Consider the following 27,874-nt stretch of genomic DNA (forward strand, 5'->3'; position numbering starts at 1 on the left):
ATCATTTGATAGGATCCCTTTTGCCTGAAGGCCAACCTAAGTTTCTTCAAATATATTTTGTATTCGACTATTCGTTTAAAATATTACTTTTTTTCCTACAATAGGGCGACGAATGTATTTTCGCATAGTAACGAAGAGGAACTCACGGGGGGTCGAGTGACGCGGGCCACGTACCACAAACATGCTTAGTTTGTTGTACCGAGCGCGAAAGAAAGTCATCGTGTTTTAGTAAAATTACTATGTAAACTATAACGTAATTTAATACTTAGGTACATATTATATAATGATGCGCTCAAACTGTTAATCTACATTTAATTTAGATTATTATTTGAATTACTAAGTAATGTAGAATTTAAATCAAATTCACTCATGTTTTCCTCATATTTTCGATGTCCTCCGATTTTAAGATTTTCTTATCAGAGTATTCAATTTTAAGGTAGTTAATTTTTATAAGAGACAATTAAGAACATTCAAAAATAAAGTGTCACGTATTTTTTTTAAACGACGAATGACGAAAACGACGTAATCGCGGACGAAGTCGCGGGCAACAGCTAGTAAAATAAATAAAAAGTAAAGCTGTAACATAAGACATTAATATTAATCTTAGAGGTACCTACCTATTGTAGACTTTGAATACCCACGAAGAATTTATCACTTTAATATTGAAAAGAATTTGACCCTGTTGACAATAAAATGTGTTAAAGTTAGAAATCTATGCCCATTTCCGAATTAATGTGGGAATGAAACTTGAGATGCGCTTCGAATAAAATTCTTATCGAATGAATAATTTAGATTACTACAAATGTAGAAATAGCGATAGCCGAGGTCATAAAATGTATAAAGTGAATGAATAAAAGATTTTGAATATTAAGTATTGTTTTTCCAATTTTCTGTTTTGTATTTTTTTTTTGTAATAGGTACTGAAAATGTGATGCAAAGCGATTTGCACTTTTGTTAGGTTAATACTAAATATGTATTTATTCTCTAATGTTAATCGCTTTATATTCTAATCTCAACGCTCCAAAAATCTAGTTTCAACTACATTACTGCTAATGTGTTGAACACAAAAGTGTATAAGGCTTACTAACGAGCAATCTATACATATAATAAAATCGTAGGAAAGTCAAAACTGTACATTGAATATTTTTTTAAAAGAATACATAATCCATGATCTATAATCGATATAGAAGCCAAAAACATAGTTTTTAGAATTTTTGTCTGTTTGTCTGTTTGTCTGTTTGTCTGTTTGTCTGTTTGTCTGTATGTTTGTCCAGGCTAATCTCGAAAAGTACTGCATAGATTGACTTCAAATTTTGCATGAATATTACTAACAGGTCGGGTGAGGCTTTTTTAAACATATTATCATGCTATCACCTCCGGGGGAGGAGCTGTGAACCTTTTTTTTTTTCTTACGTATTCCGTGTATTACGACAGCGTACAATCTAAAGACTCATGTTTAAATGTTGGTTTCGGGTAAGCTATGCTATTATCTAGCTTTACACAATAAAAACTATGTCATTTACGTAATTTGGGCAGAGAATCAGTTTAATGAATTTATTAGTATACAAATTTGAAACAGCGCCATCTATGAGATTTCGTAAAAATCAAATCAATTTACATGTTAAAACTACTGAACACAATGTTAAAAATTAATAATTTAAATATAATTATGTTATTTATTTATTTAACTCTTTAACCCATATCTTCCCTTCCCTATAAGGTGCGCATATAATTCGTGTGAATATACTACATTTTTAAAAGTGAGGGTAGATGTTTATTATTTTAAGTCAAACTAGACACCATTACAGTTAATCTAATATTGATTGTGTTCATTGGTTACATTTTTAAAAATCTTCGTGTTTTAAAAATTGGATAACGACGCGGGACTCGAACCAGCATTCTTTTGTGGTCGAATTTTTTCTATTCTTTATAAATTTATTGTTTATGAATTTATATTTATAAACAATAATACAAAAAGGTTAGTTCGTTGATAATTATTATTCCTTCATCATTTACATGTTGTAAGTAAAAATATACTTTGACTGTTAATACTTTTGTTCAGTATTTACCTGTATGATTATTGCTTGGTAATTAATATATTTTCATGTCGTATACCTAATTAAAAACATAAGTTTGATGTGAAATTAGCTGGATTTATTTTTACACACTTACAGTCTTATATTTTGTGTTAATGTTAAAATAGTATTAATAGTGTAAATCATAATATTTTTTCTCAATTAAAAATATTTCCTTTTTTCTGATGTTGGCATCGAATTAAACCGCGCTGTCGTTTCGTTCACAAAAAGTGATGTTATGAGGACCGAATATGTAGCCGCCTCAACTTACGGAAACGAGAGTAACCTGCGTTGTCTGTTAGTTATTGTATAGTCGAATTTAACGTTACATGGAAATTGGAATCTAAATATATGTATACTTATATACTTATATTAAATCTGTAGAAGTCAATTCTGTACATGAAATATATTTCCTAAATAACTATCACGAGGTGATTAGGGATCGACACTGACGCCAAAAATTTTTGTCCGTCTGTCTGTCTGTATAACCGTTATACAAACAAAAACTACTCGACGGATTTAAACGAAACTTGGTTCAATTATTTTTCATATTCGTGAGCAGAGCAGTAACTCCATTTTTAAGCTTTCGTCGCGTGTGCAACCTTAATGGTTAAAGCTACACAGAAATCAAGTATGAAAGAAATGTTCTCCATATTATATAAAAAATATCTCCCGACATCATAAATGTCTATCTTTTATGGTTGAGCTTAGAAGTTCAAAGCTTTCTGATTATATTTGTCTACTAGCTGTGCCCGCGACTTCGTCCGCGTGGAATAGTGACTATGGGACCTATGACCATGGGCTCAGGGTGGGGCAACAATAATTTTTTTTATTTTCATGCTTCCACTCCCACGTTCACTCCCAGGCCCACGCCAACGCCCACGCCCACTCCCCTTCACAATTGGTACCTACCAGATCAAAGCCAGGGTAAGCGCCCCACCCAGCCCCACCGTGGCTACGCCCATGCTGAATTACTACTTAACATACAATTATTGAGTAAATACGTACTACCATAAATAATTAAAAGAATTGTTATTAAAATTTCTTACTAAACTGAGCTAAAAAACTTACGTACCAACTTATTAAAGAAAATCAAGAAATGAAATGCCTAACCTATACCAAATAGTTACTACATAATATTGTAATTAAAAATTATGATTAGTAGATAATATATAATATCGAAAATCAAAAAAGAAATGCCTAACTAATTCTACGTAAAATTTCTTTTAAATTATGTCATATTATTTTTTAGGAACCAGGGGGGGAGAGGAGCAAATTCTATTTCCTTCCTTTCTTAAATGGATGTTTATAATAATGTATGGTGTAGCCCGTGTAGCCACTGATCAGCTTAATCGATACTCAATTTTTATCAAATCCAGCAACAAATCCAAATTAGATGTTTCCTGTCTCACGCACGTAACTAAAGGCTGAAGAGAGGGAGAGGGAGCACGTAACTAAACCGTTTAGACGAAGAAAAGTGTATAGAAAAAGGAATAAATAATTTCATAAACTTCCCGACGATCTTTAAAAATAAATTATTATATCATTTTTTTCATTCCCACTTTTACCCTATATAGGTATAATAAGTGGATGAACCGATTTTGATACAATTTATCTAAGAACCAGCGTCGGAAAATATGCTGCCTAGCAAAAAAAAAGCCGCATCTAATTCGGTTTACCTGTTAGCCAGCTACGGTGCCATAGACAGACACACACACACACACAGAAATACATAGCAGTCAAACACATAACACCCGTCTTTTTGCGTCGGGGGTTAAAAATATAATACGACATAATTTAAAGGACATTTTATGTGGAAAATTTACCTATTAGAAGTAACCATAATGTTAATTTGACCCCGCGCCCCCCCCCCCCTACTACCTCAGCTTACCCCCAAACCCTTGGGGAATTTTGATATGATCACCTGGACATGTAAAGGAATAACTGTAGCGTACATATAACAGATAAATTACGTTTTATCGTACACTGTACAGTGTACAATAGAATGCCTTAGCAAATGTTCGCCGTGATTACTTAAATGGCCATAACTTTTTTATTTATGAACCGATTGATATAAAATAAACACTAAATGTTAAATGAAGATTACCACAATACATTAGTGAAAACCGCATCTAAATCGGATGAGCCGTTTCTGAGATTAGCGTACACAAACATACAGACAAACAGACAAAAAAATTTTTAACTACAGTTTTGGGTTCAAGATCGATTTAATAATAACACCTGCTAATTTTTTTCTACATATTTTCATTGTACAGACATCGCTTTTCCACAATTTTATTATATGATGATGATTGATGATTATAACACTCTCAGTCCGTTTTAACTTAATTTTTATTCACTCGCATCAGTGCTACCTAAAAAATCTTTATATCGAAATTCAAGCAAAGCTAAGAAAATGAGAAATAAGAGTTCTCAAGGATCGTTAGAGGTAAGAGGCTTACTATTGACCGAAAACAACATGTGTTATGCCGAGAACCTGAAACCGCTTCACAACGAGAATTGCCTGTGAGACCGAAACCTTCACTGAGAGGGTATAACGTCTCACAGCTGATCGCAAATGGCATATTTTATCTCGATAATCTGAAACTTTTACTCAATATGAAGACCGTTTGACAAATGATAGGGTGCACCATAATATTATTCGATCTCTTTAAGATGAACATGAGCATAAGCAATGACTAGAGTAGGGACGCGAATATTACCATTATTTGAGACAAGATTATTTGAGACAAGTACGTTTAATAAGTTTGTTTAATGAAAGATTAAGAATTGAAACTATTTGGTCTCTTGAAACGGACGAATAGCGAGAGGCCCGTCTTACTGTAGACAGATTTCGACAGTCTTAATGACTCAGAGGTAAACATAGAAGATCAATCTACGAGTTCGGTGGTGTGGTCCGACAAATATAAAAGTGGGTTTGCTTATAACCTCACAATTGATTACAGATCATCTTCTGTATAGGCGATATTAACGTAGTATGTTCTTTTTGTAATGCTTTAGGAGGTCTGCTCTTTTTAAAAGAGGAGTAAGGAGTCGGCTTTCGTTTGAAGATATACCAGAACCTTTGAAATCACTACTTTTAGAGGAACATGTGCAATCTAAACAGTTCTTAGACAATATTCGCTCTTATAGTAGTGCGTTTTAAATGATCCTTTGGTGCTCAACAATTATCAGAGGATCCTTTCATGCTTACTTTTAAGATACAAGGTCAAGTTTATCATTTGATAGGATCCCTTTTGCCTGAAGGCCAACCTAAGTTTCTTCAAATATATTTTGTATTCGACTATTCGTTTAAAATATTACTTTTTTTCCTACAATAGGGCGACGAATGTATTTTCGCATAGTAACGAAGAGGAACTCACGGGGGGTCGAGTGACGCGGGCCACGTACCACAAACATGCTTAGTTTGTTGTACCGAGCGCGAAAGAAAGTCATCGTGTTTTAGTAAAATTACTATGTAAACTATAACGTAATTTAATACTTAGGTACATATTATATAATGATGCGCTCAAACTGTTAATCTACATTTAATTTAGATTATTATTTGAATTACTAAGTAATGTAGAATTTAAATCAAATTCACTCATGTTTTCCTCATATTTTCGATGTCCTCCGATTTTAAGATTTTCTTATCAGAGTATTCAATTTTAAGGTAGTTAATTTTTATAAGAGACAATTAAGAACATTCAAAAATAAAGTGTCACGTATTTTTTTTAAACGACGAATGACGAAAACGACGTAATCGCGGACGAAGTCGCGGGCAACAGCTAGTATAGTATAATAACTATTGACTCACGACTGTAGTTAGCATGTCCTCACTAAAATTGGTTATCAATATTACATAATCGAAGTACATATAAGCATGGTCAGTTATTTATACATAGAATCTAAAACAATAATGGAGGTAAGTGTAACGATTATCATCAACTTTTCATTCCTGGATCAGAACATATAAGTAAGGAAGGCTCTGCTTCAAATAGAAGAACTTCTGGCAGCAGTTGCACACCGTCAACTAAAAAAAAATTCTTAGGTATAGGTACCTACCTACCTAGTACCTACACCTTCTAAGATAATAAAATCTTATTTCTTTAAAGTAATAAAAGCTGAAAAGATCAAAATAGTATAGTACTTAAGTAGTAACACAAGTATTTGGTAGGGCTATTGCGCGACATTTTGAGGTGAAAATAATTATAATCATTTTATACTTATTTTTTGGACAATTAATGAAAACCATAGAAATCTAAATAATAAGACACTATAGTCCTTTCCACCTAAGATGATTTCTGTGACACATCGATTTTTGACACGTGAAGAGATGTCGGTTACTGAAATCGTATCAATTGTTTCCGATAATCGATAATATTCTATATGGAAATGAAATCGATTTGAATAAAGTACCAAAATTAGTTTTTTCGGCATTTCGCCAACAATTAACTAAGGAATTTTAGCAAACAACAGCAACAAAAAGTCAACAATAACAATTAGTAAAAATAACAGAATACCACGTAAAGTATCAATATAAAAATGCATCTTGTATACAAGGCTGACGTACTCGTACAGACGATTGACTCGATTGACAAACGATCACAAGATGGGCGCCGATTATATGATTTTCCAACTCTATGATTTTTCAACGATCCATTTCATGTACACGAATTGCGTAGGTATTATATTTTTGTGTTATTTTATTTTATTTTTCATTATATTAAACTAAACAATACTGTTTTTGATTTATAAGCTTAAGATGTTTTATTTTTAAAATTTTGGTAATAATGCCGCCATAAAATAAAAATATTATGCACTAAAATTATTTTGACTTTTTAAACATAAAATACGTAATTCGGAACACGATGAAGTGTCACAGGAATCATCCTAAATGAAAAGGACTATAGTACTGCTATAATGTCATAATTAGTATGAAAACCACCGTCGCCAAAATCAACACATTTAAAATGATAGCTAAACAGTACACACAAGTAAACTTTGCCTTTTATGGATTAATTATAGTGAAAACTAACTTAAAAAATAAAGTCAGCTTTTTAATATGTACCCTAACTCACGATTTTACGGTTTATTTTAGAATGACATCCCTAGGTACATGAGGTGTTTTGTTTCTTTTTGCTCAGAAAAATACAAATACGAAAAAATTCGGCTTTTCTACAACAGAGGGCGTTAATTTTCAATAGATATAACTTTGAACCGAAACACATAGAAATAAGGTTGAAATTTGTGTTGAAACAGAAACTTGATAATAAGAGCGGTCGACTGTGACATTTATTGTTATTTAGATTTCTATGGTGACATTCGTATTACTTGTAAATATTCTTTAATTTTAAGGAAAGTCGGCATTATTTCAAAAAAAAAAAAGAAATTTACCGATGAAAAGTCATTCCTTTATTACTATAATTAAAACTTGTGGAAGAATTTCCACAATGGGAAATGCTGAAACGCACCATGTTTACATACGCACGTCTCTAGAGCAACTGAACAGCCACGAATGCACTGGTGGCTTGGAAGTCAACTGAGTGGCGACAAGGTCACGCGCGCATACGACTTCTAGTGTCTTTTTATTTAGATTTCTATGATGAAAACGTAAACATCAGGCACTGAGTTCAACGACTGGATAATTATCAAAATAAATTCTCAAATGTATAAACACTGGCTTGTTTATCAGGTTTTTATTTTTAATCATGACATAACTGCTGTGACATTCCATTTTCAATTTATGTCTTCCAATTTTGCAATTACGCAAATTCTTGGGCTACAACGAGCTAAAAACGTCGTTAAAAAGGGCTCTTTATTTTTTAAGAACAATTCATAAAACGCAGATAGGCAGAAAGCTGAGTGGAAGGTCTTTTATGCCTTTGAATGCCTTAAAAATAAATAATCGTACATGTAGGTATTTTTTTAAAATATCTTTATGCATTCGTTTTATCTTCTACATTCTTAATTAAGGACGGAGACCCAGAGGACATCTCTATTAATAACATCGTTCTGAACTATGTTTCTTCAAAATTCAATTGTAAGACCTATCACTACACCAATATGAAAAACGTAGGTAAGTATATACCTACTTATAGTATATACCTACTTGTACACAAATTTCCTGCTATTAATCATATGAACGTGTTAATTAGTGGGTAAATGATTTATATCCATAATTAGTACCGTAGTATACTGAAGTAATTTCCTTAAAAAGTATCTTGAGTAGGTATGTGATCAAATAGTATATTGAAGTAGGTATGTGAGCACCGCACCGTGACTTTTAGAAAATAACGTAGGCCAAGGCTGATAATGGCTGTGGTAATGGTATAATTATCAACCGACTTGAAAAAAGGAGGAGGTTCTCAATTCGACCATATTTTTTTCGGTTTGTTACGGACTTTCCACGGAGAGAACCGTCTTTAAAGATTCTTTTTTTATTTTGAAGATTTTTGGGTCAAAAATAATTATTCTTCCTGAACGTTATATTTTTATTTATTTGTAAATGAAGCAGTGTTAGCCCGCTTCTTCTTTAAGTGGATGAGCTAATTATCTAAATGCAATCTTTCCTGTAAATCACCATTAAAATCAATTTTGCCAATTAGAAAAAGACACCAGCACGATCATTTAAAACAACTAACAAGTTTCAAGCCTTTAAGTCGGGATTATAAGAAACAGCAAACAGATGCAAAACGATGAATCTCCTTTATTGGCCAGTAAGTGCATATTGACCCGTCTGTTGACTGGCCGACCGTAATGACTCCAATAACGGATGCTCCTCATATCTCCTGATTGCTACATCTCCATTGAAACGCTTATTGACAATCACGTCTTGTTGTTATCGGTGCCCCTAGCACGAATCACTATCGAAAAAGTATTCGTATCGTCAACGAAAGCATTTTGTATGGGAACTTGAACAGCGCCTCTGGTGTGCGTATATTGAACTAATTTTCAGAGCACGAACAAAAACATGTAAGTTTCGAATCGTCATCGTATCGAATACGAAACGTAACTTAGGCGATTGTATGAAGATAGCTAGCACGAAGGCATAAATTGACGGATAGTATCGTAAGTGTCGAAAGCTGGCTTACGAGTTTCACGAATGTTTATTCACTTTAAATTTGACAGTGAGAAAACTTTCGTCGGAGTTTATTTTATGAATAAAATTATAATTTTAGTGATTGTGGTGATATATTTTGTTAGAAAATGTTTAGATTGACAAGAAGCACCCCACGACGTAGTGCATTTTACTATTATCTTGCAGCGCGATTGATTGTTGAAAGTAGAAATGAACAAAGAGAAACAAGGTGAGTGATTTTTTTAACACTATATTTTAATAAATAAACAACAAGTTATCTTTTAAATTTACTATTACATTTGCAGAGAAATCTCAAGGAGAGCTTTACTCAGAAAGAATTTGGCAAATATTAACATACAAAACCTTAGCGACACAGAATTTAAAAATAGATTTCGTCTAAGTAAGGAAGCATTTTTGTTCTTATGTCGCGAATTGAAAGAAAAATCCAGTCTAAAATCAAGTAAAAGGATCAGCCTGGAACACAAAGTAAGTGTAATAAATAAGCTACTTACGTAGGTACCTTTCATTATAATGTGTACAATAACTAATACATACTATGTGAGTATAATACACAGCTACACTACTAACTATTAACATTTTTGTTTCTAGGTGCTGTGTGCTTTGTCATTTTATGCTACAGGTTCCTACCAAAGAATTGTAGGAATGGCTAAATATTTAGGCCAAACTACAGTTAGCAAATATGTGAGGGAGGTTACTGATGCTCTTGTTAACCCTTTAATATTAAATAAGTTTGTTAAATTTCCAACAACACGAGAGCAGCGAAATATTGTAAAAAACAAGTAAGTAATAATTATAAGTATGTAGTTCAATAAAACTAATTTAGTGCAGAATGTTAAACAGCAAAAGCAGGATCAACTGAATAACCACAAATATGATAGCTACCTAATACTAGAAAATTTCACTTACAATACTTTATTTACAGATTTTATACAAAATTTGGCATCCCTGGAGTAATAGGGTGCATTGATGGTTCTCATTTTCACATATTCACTCCAAAAAGAGACATGGAACATTTATTTTACTGCAGAAAGCATTTCTACTCACTGAATGTGCAAATGGTGAGATATCACTCAACTAATTTATACTAATAAAATTATAAATGTTTGTTATGTTATACCAATATAATTTTTTAAATTGTAGATATGTGACAGTGAATGCAGAATTTTAAATATTAATGCCAAGTATGGAGGTGCCACCCATGACGCTTTTATTTGGGAAAACAGTCAAGCCAATAGGTACATCCAAGACTTACACCGGAATAATGAACAAGTGTGGTTTTTAGGTAACTATTTTTTTACATGTAGGTTGTTCCAATTATAAATAAAGACATAGATAATTAAGTGATAAGGTTATTGTCTGTTGTAAGATTATATAATTCAATATGCAAAAAATATTTTTTCAGGGGATTCTGGATATCCACAGAGGCCTTGGTTGATGACACCAATCACAGATGCTGCTGAAGGCACTCCACAGGCAAAATATACTACCATCCATGGGAAGGCCAGAGTTGTGATCGAAAATACTTTTGGAAGACTCAAAAATAGGTGGAGATGCCTTAGTAAGGACCGCACATTACATTACACCCCTGAGAGGTGTGCTTCGATCATAATGGCATGTAGCGTTCTACACAACCTAGCATTAGATTTTATGTTGCCTGATCCTGAAGACGATATAATATATTCTTCTGGATTAGGCGTTTCAACATTTTCTTCTCTAGAAGAACCTTTTCGCGAAAGTGGTTCTTCAGATGAATTGATTCGCGGTAGAGCCATAAGAAACATGTTAGTAGATAGGATTAATCGGCTTCATAATGTAAATAATTGATTTCGGTTTTTGTGTTGAAGTCTATAATTAAGGTAGCATTGGAGAATAAAAATATAGTTTAATATGTTTGAAACAAATATAATGTTCGTTATTTACAAAATAGAATTAAGTACCTTTAAGATATTACTTTCATAAATAGTATAGATTAAGCAAAATAAATTTAATTCTAACAAATACAAAATGTTTTCTTTTTAAGAAATTGAAGTGAATAGTGTATATTTATATAGTCTGTTAACAACCCTTATATAGATTAAGCAAAATAAATTTAATTCTAACAAATACAAAATGTTTTCTTTTTAAGAAATTGAAGTGAATAGTGTATATTTATATAGTCTGTTAACAACCCTTATATAGATTAAGCAAAATAAATTTAATTCTAACAAATACAAAATGTTTTCTTTTTAAGAAAATGAAGTGAATAGTGTATAGGTATATAGTCTGTTAACAACAAAAATGAAAAACAAATACAAATAAAATGAAAAATCAGACACTATTCACTTCTTTTCTCTAAATATGAACTTAAAACCTTTAACGCCTCTCTCATAAAATCCAACCACTGAGCTTGCAACTGAAGCTCTACATCACGCTGACGAATCCTCTCTCGTTCTAATTCTTGTGCAATTCGGTCACGCTCCTTTTCATACTCCCTAGCATTCGTCTCACACTCCTTAAATACTTTTAAAACTAAATCTTCAGGCTTCTTCTTTTTTTTCGGCGGTTGCCACTGGGTTTGCACTGGACCTGGTGGTGGTGTAAGTACTGGTGGCGGAGTAGGAGGAGGAAGAGGTGGAGCGACTGTGGGTTGACTGCTTGTTCCTGCAGTATTCCATTCATCTGGAAAAGTTGAGATTCAACAATCAACGTAAATACTATTCTGCTAGCTTTAGTTATCAGGAACTTTTTTTTTTACTTTAAGTATTTGAAGATCTTATTTTTAAATGTTTTGTTGTTACTAGTACTTAGTTATGACAAACAAAAGAGTTATTATAAGGTATATTAGTAAGTCCAACCTTCAGGAATTGGTGTATATTCATAAGCAGCATCATCCACAGTCAATTCGTCTACAGTTTCTGTAGCAGGTACACCTGACAAGCTAACATCCTCTCCACCAACAACCTATAAAAAATAAAAAAGTATAATTATTATTATTATTTTATTTATTAATAGAACAACAGAGGTCCACTTGTGAGTATAATTTCTTAATTACTATGTTAGTTTACATTGTTTTTATACAGTTTACATTTACATTAATTTAAATATTATCATTACTGAATATTTTACCATTTATAATTATTAGTCATTTTAGTGCATATTAGTGCTTACTTAAAATTTGTGAGTAAAGGCCACCTTTACTGTTTAGTATGCCTATTGTATTTTTTTATAAAACAAAATACTACTTTAGAGTATTCATTAATGCTCATAGAAACACCAAAGTTAAGACATTGTAAACAAAGATCATAATTGCAATGCATTATGTGGCACTCAAACCCCAGCCAGTCGTCCACACAAGAATTTCAAGTGTCACAAATCACAATACTAACAAAAAACTTAAGTGGTGACCCTTTTTTACAAGGTTAGGTAGGTAAGTTGCAGACAAGTTAAACTTTTGTTCATATTCTGTCCCAATATGGAATTTAATATTCAGATAATTCGAAAATCATTAATTATTATCAGTTTATTATATTTCCCTGAGATTACAACGATTGCTATGAAAAAAAAAGATATACTACATTACAAAGCAAAAATATCACACCTGTACAAATCCAGCTTCTTGTATAGGCATCCCAGTAGCAGCCTGCACTCCAATTAAATTTAAAACCCTGTTTTCAAGGTCTGTTAATGTCAGCTGAATCGCTGGCCCACCACCTGTACCCTGAGCAGACCTATTTATTTTCGCCCACTTTTTTTTTATATTGTTCTTAAAATCACTCCAAACCTAACAAACATGAACAAGAGCAGGATGTCAGCACCAATATAATTATGCATGCATGTATTTCAAATTGTGTGAAGTATGTGTATTTCCTTAAATGTGCGTAATTAGGATATAATAGGCTTACCTTCCGCCACTTTTCCTCTGTTCGAGAATCCCCAGTGCCATCACTATTGAGCATATAAATTAACTCCTTCCATTTTTGCTGCACATAATGTCTACCACGAGGACCCCCACTGGGTTTGGATAAGTCTCCATGCCTAAAATAAATTAAACGTGAGTTAAAGGACCGTGTGCTCTAATATTTTAATAATATGTGTTAGGTACCTTTCTTTTTCAATTTTGTTTTTACAAATTACACATGACTAGCGTAATACTTTAACTTGAGTATACAAATAAACTTTAGCTCTTTTAAACTTTACAAAAATATATTCCAAAAATCCCATTGAAACACTATTAAAATCAACACAAATATGCTTATGACAATAAAATCTTAAATGTAATACACTTACTTTTCCATAAATTCTACCATAATGGTGTACTGCGGGTGGCTGGTTCTCATTGTAGAACAATAAAATAGTTCCAAACTTACAATTTAAATCACAACACAAGACACAAGCACTTCAAAACAAAGTTGGCCTTGAATGAGCTTCGAGCGTCCCGCGTCCGTCGTTCGTTTAGGAATACAGTCAAATCAAACACAATGTTTTAGTAATCAGTTAAATTATTATGCCATTTATCTAACTGAATATTATTTTTTTCTGCAGTTTCTTCGTATTGCGTCATAAATTAAACAGTATTAAATTTTTAAATGCCCTAAAATCACAAAAATTTTAATTAACTAAATACTTATCCAGTTTCTGAACGAAACATTCACTCAATGGTAAGATCATTCGTTCTATTTTTCCCATCCTTGCTTACGTTAGTATGACGTCACCAACGTTATCGTATCGAGCTCTCGATACTGGTTCGAAAGTGCTTCGTGCTTCCGACTTTCGTTTTAGTCCGTTTTCGTATCGACAACTCGAAACGTTTACGATACGAAACCTACAAATATTCGTGCTAGGGGTACTGTGCTGATTTGAACGGTGCGTTCGGATGCGCGTACCGAGTTGGACATTTTATGTATTTCAAAACTGAACAGTTTTATTACACCATTTGAGTATATATTTTTTTTTAATTTTAATATCTGTGCCGGGGAATTTGATTTACTTATACGGCCTTTCAAAATCGTGCGTTAGAAACCTGCTGTCAATCATGTAGAAATACCAAATTTATTTTTAGTTCAATTATCTACTTGACTAACAACCTCTTCGTTCCCATTTCATAAGTCAGAAATCAACATGCGCTCGAATTACATAAATTGTACAAAACGAGATTTTATATAACTCGTTTTTGACGCGCTAACTGCCCGCCAACGAATTTTAATTTCAATTTTAGATTATAAAAATAAATTTCATAATTCGCGCCGATGAACGAAAACAACATCACACGTCATAAAAAATTGCTATGTCAATTTTTCAATTAAACGCGCGAAATGCATAAAATGGACATAATATTTTTACACGCATAACCTCTGCGTCCTTGCGAATTACCGGAAGCAATAGGTACATAAACAAGTAAGCAGAGCCTCGCGTTCAAGTAATGAACAATTAGTATCCAACTTGTCACGAATGATGCATTGCGTCTAATTTTGTTAATGATTTATTTTTAGCTAAGAATGCGGACGAAATTCAGTAGTGTTAGGCAATTTTCGCGGACACCATCTCTTTCTAATTGGGGCGTTAGTCATGTGTGCGAATGAGATGTGTATTGTTTTCTCAACACGGTGTGCGCACGGCTAATCAGCCTTGACCTTGTAGTAGAGCTATCGCAGTTAGAGTAGTCGAGCAATTTGCAATGTTGATATCAGTTTAGGGTTACCGAGTTAATGACTTTTCTCCTCTTTACAGATTGTAAGATGCAAATCTGTTTCATATTTTGTAGGTACAAACTACAGAATCGTAAGAGCACGTTTGCAATGTATAAATCGATCACTGTTTTGAACTTCCGTTTCGTAGAGTATGAATTAGAAAGGTATTAAATAATAAAAAAGTACTACTTACCTACTTACTAATTCTAGTAATTTACTGAGATAAATTCATTTTATAAATAGGTAAAAGAGATTTATATGAACACTAGGTTTCTGCCCACGGCTTCGCCCGCGCAGTCAAAGAAAAATCCGCATAGTTCCCGTTCCCGTGGGATTTCCGGGATTGCGTCATTTTCCCCGGATACAAAGTAGCCTATGTCCTTTCTCGGGTATCAAAATATCTCCATACCAAATTTCATGAAAATTGGTTCAGTAGTTTAGGCGTGATTGAGTAACAGACAGACAGACAGAGTTACTTTCGCATTTATAATATTAGTATGGATTACTTATATCCATATGTTTATTTAAATACGTTCGTAAATAATTATTTAATGTATTAAAAGCTGGCATTTCATGTAGGATGTTTGTACTCAAGTTGCAATAATTTTTAACGTGACGTTAGCTATACCTATTCTAAAAGGTTTTAGTCTCAAAACACTATAAAAAATGGATAGATACCTATATTTTAGTACAGCGTGTGATATGATTATGTTTTTTTACATACAATACAATCCTCCGTATAAGGTAACCCTGTATATTTAATTGCAACACTAAGCGGCGGCCATGATTGATTCATTTTGCGGTGTCGATGCGTTCCGTTTACTATTTATTCATTGAATATATAATTTTTCTATGGAATTGACGTCGGTAACAATTTATGTGTAACTACGTTCTTTTAAATGTTCACGTGCAGTCATTGTATTAGGTAAAGATCTGATATCAATATATGTGGATGCAAAATTTTAAATTTTATATACTTATATATTTATCAAAAAATCTATAGACAAATACAGATAGGTACTTATATACGGTACAAAGGGCTTTACGAATACGATCGTCTTGTATTATATAATATATGTAATATGTATATTACTTGATATTAGTTTATGTAGGTACCTAGATTTTTAAACTTGTCTTTTATAACGGTTCTTTCTCAATGGGTAGACCGTATCAAAATCATACAATTTGATATTATAATAGATATTATTTAGAGTTGGTAGTAGTAAGTACTAAGTACCTATAGAGTGGTTTTTAGCACTTTTTGAATCAAGTTTTTCGATTTTTTTCACTTTTTCAATCAATAGGAATCAATATACAATTAAATAAAACCATCATCAATCATATAAAATCATGACAAGAAAATAATATTGAATAAAGGTTATAATAAATTATGTTATAGGTAGGTACCATTAGAGCTGGTGATAGACGTAAACTTCGTGAGAATTTAATATTTATTAAAAAAAACTAGTTCGGGGCAGTTTATACCAGATTCGAAGTGGTTTATAGCTCATTTTTAGGGTTGTAACGGAACTCCGCCTCCGCCTCCGTTACTGCGGAACTTCCGCAAAAAATTTAACCTCCGCCTCCGCATCCGCCTCCGCAAAATTTATGCGGAGTCATATCGGAAGTTCATTTACGATCAAAAACAACGCGCAAGGAGCGACGTTAGGCGACACGGCCGCGTGTTTTCAAGTGAAATGGTCGAGACTCGAGAGTTTGCTTAAGCCGCCTCCCACCACCCGCTTGGCCGTGTTCCCACACGGCCAAGCGGGTGGTGGGAGTGTGAATCATATTATAACATTAAATATAAAGTTTTTGCTCCCATAGTTCGCATTTACTTATCGGCGCCTCCAAGTTCAGTGCCAAGCGAACAGTTATTTAGTGCTGCTGGTTTAATTTACGAACCCTTGAGAAACCGCTTAGAAGGCGAAAAAGCCGCAAAGCTTTTGTTCGTAAAATATAATTTGCCTCTTGTCAATTTTGATTGCTAAGATGAATCATGAACATGTATGTAAGGTATAATTGTACACATTATATACAGGGTGTCCCAGCAACGGTATACTAAGCCCCAAGGAGGTTATAGTTTTGCATACGCTGAGTACGTAAAAAATACTTATTAAATTCCAGACGAATTTTTTTGACAAATAGACGAATTCTCAAAACTCTATGTGTATACCCATAACAAGCAACCTGTAGTAGCGGTAGGTATATGCCGGTTGCGCGAAGCTAGAGACGAAAACTTGGATTTTAAGGAAAAATTAAGCAAAAAATTTTTGGCGTAATTTTGCTGTTTAAGTATTTTTTACGTGATCAGTGTATGCAAAACTACAAATCCCTTCGCGCTTAGTATACCATTAGTGGGACACCCTGTATACTATAAATACATGTTGCTGACTCTATTAATCATAAATTTATTTATATTTTCCCAACAAATTTCACCTCCGCCTCCGCCTCCGTTAACCTCCGCATCCGCGGAGGCGAACTTCTTCACCTCCGCATCCGCCTCCGCCTCCGCTAAGTAGGCCTCCGTTACAACCCTACTCATTTTAACATGTTTGAAACAATTATTTTCCTTATTATGACGATAACTTGAAAATTGAAACATCATGTTTAATCAAGGTGTTACAACTTACAAGCATTGAATCTGTTCATAAGTAAGGTGACAATTGATGATACCTTATAAAATAAAATTTTAAATACATATATGATATAAGTACCTAGATATTTAAAATTGTAAAATATACTTGCTTAAGTTTTGATAATACGCAATAACTAAAAAGCGAGTGCAGAAAATATAACTAACTAGCTTTCCGCCTGCGGCTTCGCCCGCGTTTTCAAAGAAAAACCCGCATAGTTCCCGTTCCCGTGGGATTTCCGGGATAAAACCTAGCCTATGTTACTCGTGGATAATGTAGCTTTCGAATGGTGAAAGAATTTTTAAAATCGGTCCAGTAGTTTATGAGCCTATTCATTACAATCAAACAAACAAACAAACAAAGTTTTCCTCTTTATAATATTAGTGTAGACTAGCTGCTCCGCGCGGTTTCACCCTCGTGGCTCCACTCCTGTTGCCCGTAGCGTGACGAAATATAGCCTATAACCTTCCTCGATAAATGGGCTATCTAACACCGAAAGAATTTTTCAAATCGGACCAGTAGTTCCCGAGATTAGTGCGTTCAAACAAACAAACAAACAAACTCTTCAGCTTTGTAATATTAGTATAGATAAGTAGTGTATAAACATTCTTGTGAATTCTGAAATACCTTCTTGAAAGTTGAAACTTGAAACCCTAATAAATCCCAATAAATACTTCTACGAAACTAATATTTACTAAAAAATTAAAAAATGTAGAAAATGAAAAGGAGCATATCCACCATTATTTCCACAGAGTTATAAAACGCGATCAAATCTTATGTAAATATTTTGGAAACTAGCGGACCGCCCCGGCTTCGCCCGTGGTACATGTTTACGTTTTCTCTACATAAAAACCATCCTCGTACTTCAAGGAATATAATAAAAAAAGAATTATCGAAATCGGTTCAGCCGTTCCCGAGTTATGCGCTTACCAACACATTTTGCGATTCATTTTTATATATAAGAAGATTACGAGATTACTAGTTATGCCACCTTTACACTAATTTGAACCTAAACACATATCATTATATAATCAATGTTTTATATGGTAATGATTTATTTATTTATAACACCAAATTACGCACAAACCTCTTATCGATATAATTTCGAAGGCCTTGACGTTCGTTGACCCCTTTATTTGTTAAGTAGGTAATGAGTTGATAATAGATAATATTCGTCTGAATTACTGATCTATGTTTATTAAAATAAAGAATTGACTATTGAATATATATACGTGAAGGGATGAAACATAAGAAATAGACACAATTTTTTTTTCATTTTGTCAAAAAACTTTGCATTGTCAACAATAAAAAAAAATGTATGCATGTACTAGAGTACACACGTAAGAAGTGAAACTTCTTTATGACCTCAAAAATGTCACGAGTATGGCGTAACTCAAAAATGTCACGCGTACGGCGCGGCGTAACGCAAAAATGTTACACTAAATTTTTGTCCAACCCCGATAAAGAACTTTCACTTCAAAAAAATTGGAAATCTAATTGAAAACATTTATAAAATAAGTCGTCTTTCAAAAGCATGACAAAATCGTTAAATAAATTACATCTAAGCGTCAAGGGTTGGCAAGGAAGTTTCTAAAGAAACCATAGAATCACGCATCTAAGTTAATAACACGTGTTACATAATAACAATAACAGTGTTTTTAGGGTTCCGTAGCCAAAATGGCAAAAACGGAACCCTTATAGTTTCGTCATGTCCGTCTGTCCGTCTGTCCGTCTGTCCGTCTGTCCGTCTGTCACAGCCGATTTACTCGGAAACTATAAGTACTACAGTGATGAAATTTGATGGGAATATGTGTTGTATGAACCGCTACAAAAATATGACACTAAATAGTAAAAAAAAGAATTGGGGGTGGGGCCCCCCATACATGTAACTGAGGGATGAAATTTTTTTTTTCGATGTACATACCCGTGTGGGGTATCAATGGAAAGGTCTTTTAAAATGATATAAAGTTTTCTAAAAAACATTTTTCTTAAAGTGAACGGTTTTTGAGATATCAGCTCTCAAAGTCGTAAAAAGTATGTCCCCCCCCCTCTATTTTTATAACTACGGGGTATAAAATTCTAAAAAAAATAGAGGTGATGCATGCTAATTAACTCTTTCAACGATTTTTGGTTTGATCAAAGTATCTCTTATAGTTTTTGAGATAGGTTGATTTAACTGTAATTTATTATATTTGCTGCTACGGAACCCTTTGTGCGCGAGCCCGACTCGCACTTGGCCGGTTTTTTTCTAGATCTATTTGATCGCATGGACAAGTGGCAATATTATAATACTGACTGTATCGAAGAGCTTATTTTTTAAAAGAACCGGGCGAACTCCGTTTCGCCACCAGAGACACCTTTTCTTTGCTATAAACCTCACAGAGCCCGAGACCTTTCCAACGAATGCAAAACCGTGGAAATCGGTTCGTGCGTTCTGGAGTTATAGCGTCAGGAAGGAAAACCCGTCTTATTTTTATATAGTAGATTTCTCTTGGTTTAAATTGCATCAGTCTTGAAGTTTTTATCTTTCGAATAACATTTTAAAATAAGTATTGAAATAAAAAATAGAACGAAAATCCATATCTAAACATACTAATATTATAAATGCGAAAGTAACTCTGTCTGTCTGTCTGTTACCTACTCAATCACGCCTTAACTACTGAACCAATTTGCATGAAATTTGGTATAGAGATATTTTGATACCCGAGAAAGGACATAGGCTACTTTTTATCCCGGGAAATAGGATAGGTTTTATCCCGGAAATCCCACGGGAACGGGAACTATGCGGGTTTTTCTTTGAATGCGCGGGCGAAGCTGCGGGTGGAAAGCTAGTAAATAATATTATGTAAATAATTGTCTACTTATTCTACAAAGATATTACGTAATAGGTATAATATAAGATTTTGTTTTGTTTTCACGTACATCATCTTTGTACTGTTTTTCTATTTAGTAGGTAATTGCCAATTGGTATTGGTAACACCATTCCGTGGTGCTTTTGCTAAAGCAGTTTTTATTTAAACTTTTAAGTATTATAGAATTAAAAATACGTGCTCCTGTCTCCTGTAGTTATATTTATTTATTATTAATTATTTATTTATTTATATTTTTTTATTATCCTTTTAATTACCTACTATTATAGAAAAAAACTCATTGAACTACATCCTGTGTTTAAACTACATAATTATATGTTTAAACCGGTGTGATCTGGTTTTTATCATTCAACCAACTGTCAGTGTCAATTTTGACATTTGTGTATTTGGATTAAAAATTTGCGACTGGGTATTTGACTTGTAACCTTTGCGATTCTCTCCTATATAAATATTTTAAATAAATAAATAAATATTATTATAGGACATTATTACACAAATAGACCTAGTCCCACAGTAAGCTCAATTAAGGCTTGTGTTGTGGGTACTAGATGACGATAAATATAATATAATATTTAATAAATACATATTATATAGATAACACCCAGACCCAAGAACAAATAATTGAGTTCATCACACAAATATTTGCCCTGACCGGGGATAGAACCCGGGACCGTCGGCTCAGTAGGCAGTTACTTACCACTGCGCCAACCGCGTCGTCAAATGATTTTAACGTTTTATTGTGATGTATAATTGATGAAGACAAAGGGGCTTATTTAAAGCAAGAGTCATAGTGTACATTACTGCAAGAATTAACTTTATTCTATGTATTCACATTCAAAGCTCACTGCAGTAAATATAGTAATAGAAAGAAAGAAAGAAAATACAATATTTTTGACAAGTAATTAGTTTTTTAGGTGTATTTTCTTCTTAAAAATGGATTCTTTTCTTTAAATGTATTGATTTTAATCTAAGACGCAAAAAAATGGTTAATAACCTAACAGCCGTACAAATAAAAACTTGCGTATTCAAACCTTATGCAATGAATAGATATGATAAGAATAAATAAAGAATAAGGATGTCATAATTTCTTACAAATAAATTTGGAATAACGTCGATGTAACTATGCTCACGCTATGCAATAAGCGCGAAGCGGCAACGTAGCAATTCATTCATAAAATTATGAAAAGCATTGAAATTGTCTACGGTTATGCCTTGGTGCTGTCATTTTGACGCTCGTTTGATTTCGTCGAATTTGTTCTGAAGTTTCATCATACGATGTTCTGTTTATTTATTTTTTAAATATTTATTGGAAAACATTTAAATATATCATTAAGTATGCAAGCAAATGAAAGAGAACGCTATCTAATATCTGGAGAACAGAAGATAAACCCACCTTGAGATAGAGAGTTGCCAAATAACTGGTACTCAAAACTAGGGTTGTAACGGAACTCCGCCTCCGCCTCCGTTACTGCGGAACTTCCGCAAAAAATTTAACCTCCGCCTCCGCATCCGCCTCCGCAAAATTTATGCGGAGTCATATCGGAAGTTCATTTACGATCAAAAACAACGCGCAAGGAGCGACGTTAGGCGACACGGCCGCGTGTTTTCAAGTGAAATGGTCGAGACTCGAGAGTTTGCTTAAGCCGCCTCCCACCACCCGCTTGGCCGTGTTCCCACACGGCCAAGCGGGTGGTGGGAGTGTGAATCATATTATAACATTAAATATAAAGTTTTTGCTCCCATAGTTCGCATTTACTTATCGGCGCCTCCAAGTTCAGTGCCAAGCGAACAGTTATTTAGTGCTGCTGGTTTAATTTACGAACCCTTGAGAAACCGCTTAGAAGGCGAAAAAGCCGCAAAGCTTTTGTTCGTAAAATATAATTTGCCTCTTGTCAATTTTGATTGCTAAGATGAATCATGAACATGTATGTAAGGTATAATTGTACACATTATATACAGGGTGTCCCAGCAACGGTATACTAAGCCCCAAGGAGGTTATAGTTTTGCATACGCTGAGTACGTAAAAAATACTTATTAAATTCCAGACGAATTTTTTTGACAAATAGACGAATTCTCAAAACTCTATGTGTATACCCATAACAAGCAACCTGTAGTAGCGGTAGGTATATGCCGGTTGCGCGAAGCTAGAGACGAAAACTTGGATTTTAAGGAAAAATTAAGCAAAAAATTTTTGGCGTAATTTTGCTGTTTAAGTATTTTTTACGTGATCAGTGTATGCAAAACTACAAATCCCTTCGCGCTTAGTATACCATTAGTGGGACACCCTGTATACTATAAATACATGTTGCTGACTCTATTAATCATAAATTTATTTATATTTTCCCAACAAATTTCACCTCCGCCTCCGCCTCCGTTAACCTCCGCATCCGCGGAGGCGAACTTCTTCACCTCCGCATCCGCCTCCGCCTCCGCTAAGTAGGCCTCCGTTACAACCCTACTCAAAACTAGGGTTGTAACGGAGGCCTACTTAGCGGAGGCGGAGGCGGATGCGGAGGTGAAGAAGTTCGCCTCCGCGGATGCGGAGGTTAACGGAGGCGGAGGCGGAGGTGAAATTTGTTGGGAAAATATAAATAAATTTATGATTAATAGAGTCAGCAACATGTATTTATAGTATACAGGGTGTCCCACTAATGGTATACTAAGCGCGAAGGGATTTGTAGTTTTGCATACACTGATCACGTAAAAAATACTTAAACAGCAAAATTACGCCAAAAATTTTTTGCTTAATTTTTCCTTAAAATCCAAGTTTTCGTCTCTAGCTTCGCGCAACCGGCATATACCTACCGCTACTACAGGTTGCTTGTTATGGGTATACACATAGAGTTTTGAGAATTCGTCTATTTGTCAAAAAAATTCGTCTGGAATTTAATAAGTATTTTTTACGTACTCAGCGTATGCAAAACTATAACCTCCTTGGGGCTTAGTATACCGTTGCTGGGACACCCTGTATATAATGTGTACAATTATACCTTACATACATGTTCATGATTCATCTTAGCAATCAAAATTGACAAGAGGCAAATTATATTTTACGAACAAAAGCTTTGCGGCTTTTTCGCCTTCTAAGCGGTTTCTCAAGGGTTCGTAAATTAAACCAGCAGCACTAAATAACTGTTCGCTTGGCACTGAACTTGGAGGCGCCGATAAGTAAATGCGAACTATGGGAGCAAAAACTTTATATTTAATGTTATAATATGATTCACACTCCCACCACCCGCTTGGCCGTGTGGGAACACGGCCAAGCGGGTGGTGGGAGGCGGCTTAAGCAAACTCTCGAGTCTCGACCATTTCACTTGAAAACACGCGGCCGTGTCGCCTAACGTCGCTCCTTGCGCGTTGTTTTTGATCGTAAATGAACTTCCGATATGACTCCGCATAAATTTTGCGGAGGCGGATGCGGAGGCGGAGGTTAAATTTTTTGCGGAAGTTCCGCAGTAACGGAGGCGGAGGCGGAGTTCCGTTACAACCCTACTCAAAACATACAACTCCAGGCTTAGAAGATTTATATTTTCAACGAAAGTTTATATTATTGTGATAAGTTTAGAAATAAGTTTTATGTATGTATGGTTTGGCGCATGTCGTAAATAAATAAATCATTATAAATATCAAAAGGGTTTTTCATAATTTCGTTTATTTTGACATTTCATACAAAATTTTTTATTTCAATAGGTACGTAATGAAATTATTAATTTGCTCAACTTTTTCTACTTCTCGTATTACTCTCATTATATTATCTCAAATTCAGATTGAAAATTGCTTCTAAAACTTGTAAAACACAGCACAATGTACCAAAAGATATGTTACAACTCGGTTATGTCAGACTTATACTAGGGTGGTAGCCGGAATAACGACGGAATAGCATTAGTATGAATACTTATTACGACGTTATAATAGGTTTCATTTATTACGAGTTTATTTGTATGATTTTTACTTATTCTTAGTTTATTCTTATCATAAAATGTTATAACTCGTTTATTTGTACGGCTGTAAGAGTTTAATTATCTGTTGGTGTTATTCGTGTTGCTCACAAATTGATGAGCCAATTCGATTTTTTTTATTTGGAGAAAATCATTAATGGTTCTCACTTCTCAGCTAGTTCATGGTTAATGGTTCTTGTTTCTAAACAGAAACGGATATTAAAAAAAAAAACAAGCTTAATAATTATCAGCAAGAAGGTAATGTATTGATATAAAGCAGTTTTAAAAAACAAGTTTAATTTAAGATTAGATTGTCGTAGGTCGAGGTTTGTTGTTTGTTTCATAAAAAATATTAATATATTTTTTTATTGGTTTATAAAATACGGTCTACTGAATATTTCCAAAATAACTTTTCATTACTATATATACCTACAAAAGCCCATATTTGTAACTAGCTGTGCCGCGCGGTTTCACCCGCATTGCTCCGCTCCCGTTGGTCTTAGCGATATATAGCCTTAGATATATAGCTTTCCTCGATGAATGAGCTATCTAACACCGAAAGAATTTGTAATCGGACCAGTAGTTCCTGAGATTAGCGCGTTCAAACAAACAAACAAATTCTTCAGCTTTACAATATTAGTAAACATAAGTTATAAAAATTATTTTAGATTAACGACCAATTCTCAGACCTATCTAATACAGTATACGCAATAACAGTTTACTGATTCTTTTAAAATTCAAATTCTTTTAAATTAATTAAAAAGGAAAACTGAATACTTTCCGATATGAAATAATGATAATATAAAACACAATATTAAATAAATATTCAAATTGAAATTGGGTCTCTCATTAGCAAAAAATAATACTGAATTAAAAATATGTATGTTACATTAAAATACATAATATATGCTCGACTAAAAGTAATTTAGTGATAAAGCTGCCAAGTGCCACACGAACTTGCGCCGTGTGCGATACGACCTACATAAAAAAAATATTGTATCTATTTATAAATTCAATTAAAAATAACAGATAACAATTTGACCATGGGTATATCTGAAACTATACATTTTATAAGTGATAATGTGTAGGTATTATGCATACTTTATAAAAAAATATTGCGTAAAAACCGTAGCAAAAACTTAAGACTTCGTGCCGCGAAGGTTGTAGGTGTAATGGGGAAAAAATTGCGTATTTAAAACCGGTTCTCTCTGCGTCCTAGACAACATATTTAAAATACCTATACATATTTTCCTCGTTGGTCAGGTCAGTAACATATAGAAATTTTAATATTTAAGACATTTCATAATCAACAACTAAAATCGTGAATGGGGGATTTATTTAATGGCCGCCGTTTCCGAGCTCAAATTGTTTTCGAGATGCGTTTCAAATGCTAAAGCGTGTTAAATGCAAATGGAGAAGATAAATATTCATTAATAAAATTAGTGTTCATGCGTCTTTTCACACGGAACCGACTCGGCATTTTACGTAATCTATGCACGTTTAAAAAAAATAGACGTATCAAATGTTCAATGCAAATTATTTAATTATATTAAACACTAGCGGTCCGCCCCGGCTTCGCCCGTGGTACATATTTACGTTTTCTCTACATAAAAACCATCCTCGTACTTCAAGGAATATAATAAAAAAAGAATTATCGAAATCGGTTCAGCCGTTCTCGAGTTATGCGCTTACCAACACATTTTGCGATTCATTTTTATATATAAGAAGATTAAGGTCTTAATTGTCTAAGAGATTTCTTTATCTATATTGTAGTGCTGACACCTTTTATAGTTTTTGAAAGTTTGTGTGAGTTTTAGATGCAACTTTTACGCTCCATTCCTTCTTCTTTCTATTACAGTTTTAAAAGTATTTAAATAGGCTACTTTATAACACTAACTAGTTAAAATATTGCATAGTGATATTTATATTGAGAGCAATTAACCTTACAATGAAGGCCAGACAAAAAGTGAGGTTAGGTAAGAAAGGCGTGTCTAACATGATGTAGCTCTGGTTTTATCACTAACAAGTAGTACAATACACTATCACTAAGATAAGAACGATAACATTATATCACTTGCTGTTATAATGTTTGGCGGGTTTTTATCGTGAGTAAACATGAGTGACTGATTCTTGTATGTACTTTTGTAATCCAGTCTGTAGGTATTTATGCTCTACAAAAGGTGGCGTAGAAAATGTTTTGAAACGATATTGTTTAGGTATGAAAGGTTAATAAAAATCCAAGTTTTCGACCTTGACGGACCCAGGCGCTAGCCGCCATCTTGAATTAAAGGTGCTAAAATTAGGTATATTTTAAATAACTTCTCAATTGTTTACTAAATCACAAAAGTGTCTATGAGGGGTTCAAAGAAGACAAAATTACCTACATTTTTTGCATACATGATTATTCTGTAAGTCTTAAAGGTAAAAAGTTACAAGCGACGGTAATAATAATATTTACAGGAATCATATAATTTTAATTTTGTTTAAAAATTGTACAGCTATCATTTTTTAATTCTCTTTGATGGCCCGGGCTGGTTAATGGTGGCTTCTTCATTATCGTCGCTGAAATTTTCTGTTTCATTGTCTGTATTTTTAGTTTCCAACCATGAAATTTCGTCATCATGACCAGAAGAAATCGAAGACGCTGGAGCACGCTTTCTAGTAACTTTTTACGGAGGGGACATGGATAAGGAATCCTTAGAAGATATCCGATATGAACGATTCATAAAGTTATCAATAAAAAGTAAATTTAATCGACGAAATTTCATGGTTGGAAACTAAAAATACAGACAATGAAACAGAAAATTTCAGCGACGATAATGAAGAAGCCACCATGAACCAGCCCGGACCATCAAAAAGAATGAAAAAAGATTGCTGCACAATTTTTAAACAAAATTAAAATTATATGATTTCTGTAAATATTATTATTTCCGTCGCTTGTAACTTTTTACCTTTAAGACTTACAGAATAATCATGTATGAAAAAAATGTAGGTAATTTTGTCTTCTTTGAACCCCTCATAGACACTTTTGTGATTTAGTAAACAATTGAGAAGTTATTTAAAATATACCTAATTTTAGCACCTTTAATTCAAGATGGCGGCTAGCGCCTGGGTCCGTCAAGGTCGAAAACTTGGATTTTTATTAACCTTTCATACCTAAACAATATTGTTTCAAAACATTTTCTACGCCACCTTTTGTAGAGCAGAGGCTTTTACATTTCCCCACAGACTGGACTATTGGTAGATACTATAGTATGTAATTAACTATACTTAATGTTTGTGGTTTTTCTTGCGAATCTACTATGAACTTCAACTATGGTATAGATTATAGAATATAGAAAATTGCTTTCTTGTGGTTGTGAATCTCAAATTTCGGTGGTAAAAAAAAATTGATTATGAAAGATTGTAATCCTACCTAAAGAAATTAATTAAATGTTTAATTATGGATTATAATGAATAATATAATAAGCTTTGGTCTGTAATATATTAAAATATGTAAAATAGCCTATAAATATTTATATCGTATCTGCAACGTATCGTAAACAAATACAATTTTACTCTATTATTTCTTACTACATAATATTCAT

General features: G+C 33.5%; 2 protein-coding genes across 4 annotated transcripts in view; one reads left to right on the forward strand and one right to left on the reverse strand.

The window, feature by feature from the left end:
• NFAT (nuclear factor of activated T cells 3) overlaps positions 1 to 27,874 on the forward strand; it is a 118,423-nt gene that overhangs the window by 20,431 nt on the left and 70,118 nt on the right. The gene's annotated exons all lie outside the window — the stretch shown is intronic.
• LOC149910742 (uncharacterized) lies at positions 11,492 to 13,564 on the reverse strand. Its single transcript, XM_090116424.1, has 5 exons — positions 13,444 to 13,564; positions 13,059 to 13,191; positions 12,755 to 12,937; positions 12,012 to 12,117; positions 11,492 to 11,835 (listed from the first exon to the last, which is right to left on the reverse strand). The coding sequence occupies exons 1-5, from the start codon at positions 13,491 to 13,493 to the stop codon at positions 11,492 to 11,494; spliced, it is 816 nt and encodes a 271-aa protein (XP_089972550.1). The 5' UTR covers positions 13,494 to 13,564.

Source organism: Colias eurytheme, chromosome 2, assembly GCF_061535395.1.
Source record: "Colias eurytheme isolate Ceu_HAF_F1 chromosome 2, ilColEury1 Martin Lab GWU primary, whole genome shotgun sequence".
Classification (NCBI taxonomy): domain Eukaryota; kingdom Metazoa; phylum Arthropoda; class Insecta; order Lepidoptera; family Pieridae; genus Colias; species Colias eurytheme.